Source organism: Elgaria multicarinata, chromosome 7, assembly GCF_023053635.1.
Source record: "Elgaria multicarinata webbii isolate HBS135686 ecotype San Diego chromosome 7, rElgMul1.1.pri, whole genome shotgun sequence".
Taxonomy (NCBI): Eukaryota; Metazoa; Chordata; class Lepidosauria; order Squamata; family Anguidae; genus Elgaria; species Elgaria multicarinata.
The window spans coordinates 56,514,046-56,526,395 of record NC_086177.1 but is presented as its reverse complement, the minus strand read 5'-3'; the positions used below and the strand labels follow the sequence as shown (position 1 = coordinate 56,526,395).

Genomic DNA, 12,350 nt, shown 5'->3' with positions numbered 1-12,350 from the left:
ATGGCTTGTGTTTGTCTTCTATCTATTCCGCTTGTGGCTGAATAACTTTTTATTCATACCGGTATCATAATTCCCCCCAAAAGTTAAGTTGTGAATCAACATGTGGTTTATAAAACATCGATTGAATGCTGTTGTTGTGGAAGAACACTCAGTGGAATACTAGGGTGTTGACTGGACTGGACAGGGAATAGAAGAGTGCAGACTGTGTAGCGGAGCGGGTTGGTGACTATCGAGAATGACCTAAAGTAGAAAAAACCTTTAACGGGTTGGGGAAGAGAATTTATATTTGAAACGATTTTTAAGAGCTCCCCTTTTCTTACTCTTAAGACTTACTCTTGTGGGTTACTCTGGAAGATGTTAAGAGTATATGCACTTGCTCATAGTTTCAGTCTCACCATGTTGCCATTCTTGAATACTGCTTGTATTACAGAATTCACATCAACATTATAGGTATGCCATCTGTCCACTTCAGCTCTCCTGTCACATCGTCTAGGAACAGCTTCTACCACTGAACCTGCCAGGAAAAGGCCCAACTGCTCTTCCCAAAAAGTGTAATAGGTTGGTACTCTATTTAAGAACTCCAGAACAGCAAGTCCAGAACAACGGTGACTTCTGAAGAAGCCCATTGCTGGTCTGCAGCACAGTAGGGCAAGACAATGGTCTGCTAAAGCACTACAGTTAAAACCACAGTTTTTGACTTGCTAATTATTTGTAACATTAAGAAAAGGGGAGTGGTTCTTGAACAAAGAGCACCTAGACACACTCTTGATTAAATAGGGACACCTATCTGACCGCTCACGCCAAGCTCTTAAGCTTCCTTTTTTAATCTTAAAACTTTAAGATTCAAAAAAAGGATGACTCTTATAGCTTTAGGTCTCCAGTGGGTGCACGGGAGCTTACTTGGTTGCCTTACAGTAATTTTACTTAGCACAGATAACAGATGTTTAACTACCTGTCGCATTTACAACCATTAAAGCAACAAGTACAGCCTCCTACTTGGAAATTGCCAATTACACATGAGATTACCCTATGAAGAGATATTTTAAATAGTGCCCTTCACCACACTACTGTACCATATATTTTCTCCTGCATGAATGCAAACACCCTAATGTCCATTACTACACTGTAGTACAAAAGTTCAGGCTGCACTAGGAGTAGAATGAACATCAGGTTGCACGTGTTCTATCCACCACACCATTAGGCGGAATTTTCATTACAACAGTGGACAGAGTTAAAAGGATCAAGATGCTTGGCTAGTAAGAAATGACATAATTAAAGGGTAGACTGAATGCTTTGCATTTATAAAGTTCCTGTTTCAACGAATTTCAGATATTATGGGTGACAAATCTCAGCTCATGATCTTTGAGAAATATTAAATGCCTGGGAATAATTGACTAGACAGACTTGATCATTGATCAGATTCAGTAGAAGAAAAGGGACGGCCGTTCCTTGCACTTCCTTCGAACAAATAACTTACTAAATAGATTTTACTTCATCTCCGTCCAGAACCGTCAGGGTAAGGTGACAATAGCATGCAAGCTGAGACCACCTGTACGCCATTGCCATGACTGAACTGTGAACACATCCACAACAGAAGTACAACTTTCTTTAGTGATTTCCCATGAGAATTGATTTATCAATTCAGAAACTACCATTTGTTATAGTACACCACCAATTTCCTTTCTTAACTTGTATGAGTCAAATTTTAAGGAAAGGGACTACTTGCATACACCTTTTCACACCTACATTTATACTCACATGCACGCCATGGAAGAATCATTAACAAAAAAGAAGGATTTCTAAAGCCTCCATAGGTTAAGCTGTTAAGCACTGTAAATTATACAAGAAAGACTTGTGTGCTAGCCCCTCCCATCCAACACATACTCACAAATTATTCAGCTTTTTCATAATTTGAGAATGAAGTCAAGAGTCCCATTTTTGCTAATTTTGATCAGTAGTACTAGTCCTCTCCTTCCTGGAATTTCTAGACAACTGTATTATTAAAGACTTTTATTTACCAAATAAAATTGCCCTCTCAAATGTTACACTCTGTTACTTAGCAACAACAGCCAATATTTTAATTCTTAAAATTATTCCCAAATTAGCTATTGTTTTCACTGTCATTCGTGAGGCTTTCAGCAAGGTCATTTAATCCAGCTTTGCTCAGTGCAGTAATCAAATTTTCCATGGTAGCGTGGATCCCTTCTTGATCTTGCCAAGTTACAAGCAGCTGTTTAGCTCTCATCTTCAGATCTTCACTATCTGATTCAATCTGTCTTATATCAGCGTCTTTCATTTCTAAATACGGTGCCAGAACTTTCCAATATTCCCCAAGCTTGTTAGCAAATAACTCTATTTGTTCGCCTGTTACAAGTTTGTCTCGTTGAACATCTGGACCTAAAACAAAAAAAATATATTTAGGAAACAGGTTTTTTTAAGAAATGGACATTAGCAAAAATGGTTTCTGAAAAATGAACCCCACGCTTTGCTGGTATTACCCAGGTTTCAGTGAAAAAGTGCCCTTTTTGTATTCATGCTCATGCCTTGTAATTTAAATTCCTTTATGCTACAGAAGAAGCATTTGCACATTTAATCCACCATTTGAATTCCATGTTTGTCAGATGTCACCTTTCCCCACCTTAACATAGCACAGGTGTAATTGTCAATATCATTGTTACTTAGCTATTATACTGCACAGCTAAGCCAATAATATCCCAGGATGCATATAATACATGTTCCAAATGAAACATGTTACTATATGGGGTGTAAAATAATGCAGCTGATTCCAATAAACCTTTTTGTCATTAGGTTTCAAACTAGCTGAAAATAAATGACTGATGTGAACATTTCATGGTACTTTCACAAAATACTGGATACTTTCAGACATTCTAAAAGGAAAACAAAAAAGCTAATGTAAAGAGCTACTCCACACTAATTTCATACTGCCTGAAATCAATAATTCTATAATAGTGGGCAAACTTCTCAAAAATTGCTTTTAAATTGCTTCATATCTTCATGAATTTTGAATCTTTATTGCTTGTTAGCCAACTAGGCCATTCGCAAACAAATAAAATAGTGGCAAAATAACATATTAACATAATATAATAGCATATCCATACTCCATCACAACACAATCAGACGAATAATACAAGCTAATAATAAGAAACTGATAGTAGGCTCAATTGCAGTACCAGTACTGGCCCGCAAGTAATCTCAGATTGGTAAAATTTAATCCTATATGGCAAACAGAAGCTTCCGTACCTCCAGCGCCCGCTGTACAAATTTTGCAGTCCTGAACGATATATACTGATCAGAGCCTAACAATAATATCTGAGTTACATTTTTATGTGACATGTGGTTGAACCCGGGAATCAGGGGCACAAGGTATTGCTTCCTCAGCTCGACATACACTGGACACTCAACTAGAAAGTGTGTCATGTCCACAGTTTTGGGGCAGCCGGCTGGGCAGTCAGCTTTAGCGCGTGGATGGGTCCTGTAACACGCTTTCACCTCCATTAACTGGAGTGAATTTAACCTGCACCGGGTAAATAACCATCTCAACTCATGTGAGGTAACAGAAGTTAAGTATAAAGGGGCTTTTCCCAGGGCAGTAATTATACTTTTGTATATCGTATTTCAATGGCTCGCTTTGATGACAGCCAATGATGATTGTATTTCACAATCATACAGTCTTCTTGAGATCTCCTCTTGTAAGGAGATAAACTTGTGAGCAGCCCAATTTGGCTACAGAATGGCTCATCTTTTCTGCCCATGAATCTTTCCCCATATCCTCGTGTGTGGCCATAACCAGTGGAGAAACCAACTGGAACAGTATCTTTAGCCAGAAGGAGATTGCTGCTTTTAGAGCTAACGTTTGAATTGAGTGACACGCTGTTTCCAGCCGGACAATATCTTTGGATGTTGATCTGGGGACCCCAAGCGCTCTGGTTAAAAATTTATGTTGCTCAATCGCTAATGGTGTAATATCTGCATGGGCCCATACAGGATCTGTGGGAGTAATTTAGCTTTAAACAGTTTTATTAGGGGAGCTGTCATCTTCCCCCCAGGCCCAGCTGCAAAACGGAAGATAGCATTTGCAGTTACATTGGCTGATAAAGCTGTTACTTTTAAGTGCTCAGACCAAGATCCTGAACTCTGGACTGTTATTCCTAAGTATTTGTATTTATTCACCTGGTCGAGCTGGCGGTTGAATTTCAGATAGCATGCTGAACAATTTCAATCTATATAAATAAAAATGTAAATGTCCGTTCGAAACAGACGTTATATCGCCGAAAGTTCTTCACCGATTGCTTTGAAATTTTGACACAACGTTGCATTCGAATATGCGAGCGTTGTTATGTAACTATGTTCTCTATGGGGTCAAAGGTTTGTCTTAAAATCGAAGAAATAGGCCTCCTCAAAACCAGTCCTGCTGATCATTGTGACATCGCCAACCAGTAGGCCAATCCACTGCCTCTGCCTCTGCCTCCTCTCCTATTTGCATGTTTTCTCACAATTGGCTGAGTGAATATAGATGTCACACCTGTGACAGTTACACGTTCTGAAGAAAGGTAACTGCCAGGAGTTTCCACTAACCCTCTCACCGTAAAAACATCCTTTTTAAAAAACCAAACAATCTGCTTTACTTCATCCAAATAATGCCTCGCAGAAGATCACACTTAGGTCGTCGTACTCGCAGAGCGGAAGCACTGCGACGAGAAATTGCAAATCAGACTGAGGAAGAACGGGCATCAGCAAATGAGAAAAAAAGAAAAAAAATGCCTCAAATACGTGCCAAGGAACCAGCCAAGCAACGTTCAGCCAGACTTGAGGATGCACGGTTGCGAGCACGGCAATCGCGTTCTACAGCTTCAGATCTGCTTTGTTCTCAACAGAATGAACGCGACAGGCTGAGAGTCGCTGAAAGACGTCAACGAGAAACAGCACATCAGCGTCAAACACGACTCCGTGGTAAACAATCACATGATTACAATCGCCTTGCATTGTAATCATTGTAATCATCAAAGCTGATGATTATAGTTTGAGGCGGCATGTTCTCATCGGCACTGTGACTGAAGTGTGTCCTTATTGCAAGGCTCTTAAATTTAATGGAGAAACAAAAGGAATGTCTTGCGCTGGAAAAATTAAACTGCCTCAACTTGGAGAACCACCAGAGCCATTACAAACTTTGCTTGCCAGATATACCGCAGAATCAAAGCATTTCCTATCTAACATCAGGAAATACAACTCATGCTTCCAAATGATGTCGTTCGGTGCAGAAATCATCACAGCTCCATTTATGCCAGCTTTCAAAGTCAAAGGACAAATTTATCATAAAGCCGGCTCCTTCCTTCCGTTTCAAGATAGTCAACATAAATTCCTACAAATGTATTTCATTGGTGATGGCAATGATGAATTGAATGCACGCTGCGGAATTTATACCGGCATAAAAAGCTGTTTCAAAACTGCAACAGCTACTTCACGAAAAAAACAATTTAGTACATTTGTTCAAAACAGCAATTGATATGATGCCATCTGATACACACAAGATTGTTATTCATGCTGACTAAACGCCTGCTGGAGAACATGTGCGAAGATTCAATGCTCCAACTATAGACGAAGTGGCAATTGTTATAGTCGGAGATCAATCTTGACAGGACCTTTCAAAGGTGAAGATGTCCTCATTCCTCACATTCCTATGATTCCAACAGATATGCCATTTCAATTTAAGAGATTGCAATTCCCAATTCGATTAGCATTTGCAATCACCATCAACAAAGCTCAGGGCCAATCTTTAGAATTGTGCGGTTTAGATCTAGACACAGATTGCTTCTCACATGGACAATTATATGTTACGTGTTCTAGAGTCGGCAAACCAGACAATCTCTATATCTACACAGACAATGGAACAACTAAAAATATTGTATATCCACAAGCATTGTGAAATTAAACATATTAGAAACATCCGCTTTGTCTTTTCTTTCTTTTCAATTTAACCAGACTGAGCCACAGTAACGCGTGGCAGGGTACAGCTAGTGTTAAATAAAATAAGTTAGCCAATCTTCATTCATTTTGCAAGATCAAAAGTGACCATTAGTAGCTAAAAGAGAACTGTTTATTCCCAATGTTTCCAACTACAGGGTTTACCTATCAGACTCATTGATAATATATTTTAGAAAGAACTATAAAGCTATCAAATAAACAATAGTGAGAGGAGAAAGATCACAATGCATTTGTTATTGGTAAGAGACAATACATTAAAAAAACACTGTCAGACTGTAACCATTCTGAATTGTTTAAAAACAAGTGGGACTGAAGCACATATGAGCTGGAATAAACTAGATAGAAGATGGGTACTAAAGAGAACAAAAAGTGCTAAAATGAGAAAGTGCAGTAGAGCAGATATGCATAAGTATTATTATATTGAAGGGAATTGTAAAATTAGGGTAACTAATTTAAAGTGTCTTGGAGGTGGAGGCATTCATGAAAAGAACATAACTGAATGGAATGAAACGTACACGATCATTCATAGCACATTGAATATGAAGCAATCACATGAGTGATGGGGAAGGAAGAGGAATCATGCAAATGAATTTCAGCAGGAATAAGCAAACTGAGGATATAGACAGGAAAGGTCAAGGATATGCCAAGATTAGGGATACACTCTATTCACAAATTGGTAAGGAGATGGGACTGGAAGAGTAAATTATCTTGTGAAAACTGTTCCTTTAGACAATGATGCTCTCATACCAATTGCTTAAGGTGAGAATATGCACCATTTTTTTCATAATATATAGTTGATGAGTGCAACTGTTGAAAAGGTGATGATGTTTTAGAAGAAAGGAGCTATGCTAGAAGCAGAAAAGCACTTAGAAGACAGTACTTTCAAGGTTTACTCATGTATCAAGGACTATACAACAGTAACAGTAACGCTGAATGAAATGCCATCAAGATGGCCAAATTTGCTGTAAAATATGAGGAGCATAAGTTTCAGCACAGCAGGATCATAAGGCATCTGTTTTGTGCTTTCAAGGAAATAAACATTTTGTGTGGTCCTTCATTCTGAATACAAGATTTCACCAATTACCAGTGCAGCTCAGCAGCAGTAAATAGGATGAACTTGGAAAGAACACGCATCTGCTTACATACTCCTTTTACAACATGTGTCAAGGGAAATAGGGAGAAGCCCAAGAACACAGTCTTACTTTCATTGTTTTCCTTTAATAAAGCATCATTATCTTCCTCATCTTCATCCTCGCCTGTTTTAATTTCTTCAGAAGGAGGCTATAATGAGAGAACTGAGTATCATTGGATGGATTTGCTTTAAAACAAATTGTTATGTGGTGATCCCTGTAGCACATGTAATGGAACACAGAAGTTTAGAAAAACATTGTGGTTTTTTTTAAAAAAACACACCTCTCATGCTTTGTTTTTATACAGACACCCTATTTTCAAATCATCATAAACATTGGATAAAGTGTTGAAAAAAGGCCTGAGATTTCTACTGTCCATTGCAATTTTAAAGTTCAGGTACTGCGAACTAACTGTTCTATGAGTTATCAAGCAAAATAGTTAGGATGACAATATCTCATTGCAATGAAAGTAAATGAGTGTTTAGGTTGTAGTTCGTTTGGGTTTTTTGGAAATACAAATAGACTTCCCAGAAATCAAAGGTTCACTGTCAAGACAAATTCCTATTCTTCTATTTTTCCTCCATATTGCAGGCCGAAAGAATCCCCAGTAATAAGTACGGATTCTTTCAAGGAAAATTATAACACAGGCAAAAGAAATAACAAAAACCTAGATGAATAAAGCAAAGGATCTTCTTAATATGCTGTCATTATTAACTAGGAAAAAAAGCACACAAGACACAAACTGAACATTTCTGGCTCGCCTGCTGAGGTCTCTTCATAAACTCTGCAGATGGCAATGTGTATGGGTAGATGTATCAACAAAGCTATAAGCAAAAATGACCACCACAAACTAGGTAAAAAAATCTACACGTATAGTAACTTTCCCAACATTCTCTTCGGCACTCGAGCTGCCAATGCACAGCGTGTGGGACTGTTGAGAACTCGTTTGGGAAAGGGGGGAAATTATTATTATTATTATTATTATTATTATTATTATTATTATTATTATTATTTATTTATTTATATAGCACCATTAATGTACATGGTGCTGTACAGAGTAAAACAATAAATAGCAAGACCCTGCCGCATAGGCTTACATTCTAATAAAATCATAATAAAGCACAGCCATGCTTTGGAACAGGGCAGTATTAGGGTGGTGGAGGGGAAGGGGCAAGAGGGAGGAACACACTGGAGTCTTCCCCATCCAGACCCTCCAGTCCATGGCCTTTAGTTAGCTTTTCCACCTATATACTCAGCAGTCCTTTCAAACTGCTGCTATGCCAGCAATAGGGTTGGGCAATAGTAACTTGCCTACAGTCACCCAGTGTTATGGCTGAAATGAGACCCCTGTTTTATCACCTCTACTAATCATCATTACTATATTGCCCAATAATTACTATTTTTACAAAAATAATACACAGGTTACTGCTAAAGACAGAATGAAAATGGAATGTGTCCTGAGTATGCAATCCTACACATACATAGCAGGGAGTTAGTCCCATTAAGCTTACTTAAGAGTAAACATGTAATTCACATTCCTAACTGTGAATTAGTTAGGAAGCTAATGCCTTCATGCCGCAATAAGAAAACACACACAGAGGCACTAGAGAAGCAGTAGGAGTAGTTCATGCCCAGCTCTCAGATAATACCCACCCACCCATTGACGCCTTGCCAAATCTAGTTTGCCTAGTAGGCTTCTTTCCAAAGTTATAAAAGATTTAAACATCAAACAAACTACATAAGCCTTTATGTAGCTGTAAATACATGGGGACATTTCAGCTTTATGCATCTTCATTTAAAAAGTTTTAATCTTCTAAAACAAACATTGCTTGCTCTCAGTATAAAGACAGAGAGGGAAAGAAATGTAAAGTTAATAAAATGTATCTACTTACAGGTAGTTCTTTAGCTAATTTGATGACCATGTTTTCAAGGTATTCTGGTAAACTCTTAAATTGCTGGTTGGTTGGCTGAAAGAAGTGAGGACTTCTGCGTGCCAATAATCTTAATGCTCTCCAGCCATAGTTAGAATTATTCACGGCCCTTTAATGATAAAAGTCAAGATTAGTCTGCCTAGGAAAAAGCACCTAGGAAAAAAGACAGCTATTCTCCCAAGTTATGTTGTGCTAGACAAACTATAAGTTTGGAGCTTATACACACACCTGTAAAATACACACACCTGTAAAAGATGGAATAGATACAAACGAAAAAGGCAGAGCAATGAAAAATGATCCACAGTACATACTTAAACTCTTTATCAACCATGTTTTCAGGATCTGCCTGTTCAATAGCCTCTTCAAAGAACTCTTCCAATGTTGGCATATATTCTCTAGAAAATAAAAACAGAGTAAGTTCTTAACTTTCTAGACTGTCTTCTTTTTCTGTGATGCTCTTGGAATTCTTTAATGCAAGAGTGTAACCATACATGAAACAGCAAACAAAAACAATGATTTTTCTGTTTTTAATCACTTTGCATTCACATGGTGGGGTACTCTACTTTGGCTGAGTAGCCAATAAATTAGGGAGTATTCCTTTTACTGTGATACAGCATATGACAATGTGTATACATATATCTGAAAAATATTCAACATAAATGCAATAAACTATCAAAAGATACTAATATTAGAGTGCAATCTTATGGACTGTGCTGCCGATAGAAGGAGAATTCTGAGATTGGAGCCCTCCACCTATCCAAAGCAAGAGCCAGGCAAGGTCGAAGGAATAACACAGGCAATTTTGCCTCTCGTTCCTCCTAAACAGAAAAAAAGAATAGAAAACCAAGCTAGATGGGCCTCTGAGCCCATCTAACGGAACTACTGGCAGAAGATGAATATGGGGCAATGGAGAACACGGAGGATCCCCGCCTCTTCCCACCCCCTTTATGATCTCCCAAATTCTTCTGCACTTACTGCTACTTTCTCAGAAGCGAAGCCGTTGCTGTGCTTTCCGTGGCAGCTGTGAGTGGGAGGGAGAACGGCCTGATCTTGGATTCCCCCTTCTAAGGTCATAGCAGTGGTTATGGCCTCTGGAGTGGGAATCTGCCATATGCTGGCATCCCTGGGACACACTCAGGAACCAGAGGATTGATCTGCTCATTGGTATTTAATCACTATTTGCAGTTAATATTGTTGCTATATCTAGCAGGCGTACTTAGTGAAATATCAGCCATGATGCTTACAGGAAATCAAATAAAATTCAATCAGCTGCTTTTAATTCTCCCCTTGTCTATTTCTACATTAACTTATTCATTCAATATGCTTCCTCATGAATCTTTTATGTAGCTTTTTCCCATTGGTAAGTAAGCCACTTTGAAAAGTTTTGAGGGGCACTGTATTAATATATTAAGTAAATAAAATTCTAGTCAAATGCACAATGCTAGGACCTGATGTAAGGGGCAATGCCTCCCTCACAATATGTAGGACTGGACCCCAAGAAAAGTCTAGAGAAATGGGCAAAATATCCTTCCTCTGGCAGCCCCAGAAAGGCACTGGGGGACTTTGCTAAATGAAGTTGACAGCGGTACAAGCCTGGGGGTGAAGGGGCATCCTTGAGAATGAGGCAGAAGCACCACCTGAGTTTTGGGAATCCTGTTCCCCCTCAAGCCCCTGCACAACACCACAACTCAGCCCATTCATCTAGCCCCCCACCTTTGAAGAGCTTTCTCGGGGCTTCTGGGGTCAGGGAAGTCACCTTCCACTCACCCCACGTCTGTGGACTTTTCTTGGCACTGAATCTCATAGATGTTAACATTATTAGTACACCTGTAACGTTATTTCAGGAATTAGAACTAATTTTACTATGACCGCCCTTCCCCCCCCCCCCCCCAACATCCTTTTCTAAACACACTTGCCTGCTCTCTAATTTACAAGCTTCCATGTTATCGGGGCATAAATTCCAGAGGCGAGTCAACTCTTCACTGTAAAAACAAACACAGGCAAGGTTACTGCATTTTTACATTCTGTTAAATATGCTTTCAGGTGTCATATGTTTTGCAAAGAAAGTTGCCTTTCCATTACCTGCAGAAGTTAGTTCAACAAAAGATGTTACAGTGTGTGTTTATGTATGATTCCCTGGCATTAATCAGCCCCACTGTTAAGAAATGATGCCAAATATTGTTATTCAAAACTACTCTTGTAAGAGAACATTTATTCTCTTACAAGAGAATAAATTTATCCTGAGGAGGAAACTTTTCAAACTACACGCTACCCAGTCTACACTGTTTTTATGCTTCTAAAATGAAAAATGGTTAAACAAGAAACAAACTGTGAATGCTCAGAAGCTTTAAGCTTTTTCCAGGTGCAAGGAGCAGCCAAGGAGACTAAATTTTTTTTTTAAGAATCAAGGGGTAGCCAAAAGCACTATCTATCTATCATCTATCTATCTATCTATCTATCTATCTATCTATCTATCTATCTATCTATCTATCTATCTCACATACTTGGAGGGTGCTTTTACTCTTATTGTTCAGAAAACTCTTTGCAGGTACTGGAGGACAGAGAGAAGGAGGGTGAACAAAGCTGTTTTTCCGGCAGGCAGAGCAAAAGGCTTTGAAACTCTTGCTTTAACTTATTTCTCACAAAATTCTTTGCAGGTGTTAATATGAAAGAGGTCGCCTTTGGGGGTGGGGGTGGAAAACTTTCCCTCCAGAGCCAGCAAAGGCAAAACACACCCAGCACACAAAGTGTACCAGTAGCAAAAAGGCTTCCGACATGGCAAAGCTGTGAGGGCAACCGGGTTATGTGCTGGGAGCAGGTGGGGGAGGACTAAGGGGAAAGCAAACCATGGCAGGACACACAGCACTTGATCGTCTCTCAGGAGTCACATGGGTTAGCGAGTGATCAACCAAGCCACATGGCTTGTTTTCAGCATGGATTATTGGAATATGTGAACCGGCCCACACTCTCAATGAAAACATTTATGCATAAGCATATAGGTAAGTTTGACATTCATGGTTTTGGCATTCATCATATTCTTTCAGCCTTACAATATCACTTTTCACATCAAGTTATATCTATGCAGAAGTACTAGGATGCAAATGAAGAAAAAATAAATAAGGACTTGACTTACTTTCCCATCAGAATTTTTTTGTTAGGTCCTTTTCCCAAGAAGTCTTCAGGAGCTGGTCTCTTTCGCACAAAAGGCCTTATTGGCTTGGAATCGCTTGGTCTACAGAACAAATAATGCATTAAAATTAAGGTTCAATGGGTTGAGTGTGAGGCT

The 12,350-nt window shown here is 39.0% G+C and overlaps 1 protein-coding gene across 1 annotated transcript in view; it reads right to left on the bottom strand.

Annotated features, from left to right (window-relative positions):
• Positions 1–827: 827 nt before the first annotated feature.
• Positions 828–12,350, bottom strand: part of THOC1 (THO complex subunit 1) — a 31,001-nt gene continuing 19,478 nt past the window's right edge. The window contains exons 16-21 of the mRNA XM_063130610.1: positions 12,198–12,296; positions 10,981–11,046; positions 9,376–9,459; positions 9,026–9,173; positions 7,206–7,284; positions 828–2,397 (exon numbers count right to left, since the gene is read on the bottom strand). Coding sequence (XP_062986680.1) covers positions 2,102–2,397; positions 7,206–7,284; positions 9,026–9,173; positions 9,376–9,459; positions 10,981–11,046; positions 12,198–12,296 — 772 coding nt within the window. The 3' untranslated portion in view covers positions 828–2,101. The remainder of the gene's footprint in view (positions 2,398–7,205; positions 7,285–9,025; positions 9,174–9,375; positions 9,460–10,980; positions 11,047–12,197; positions 12,297–12,350) is intronic.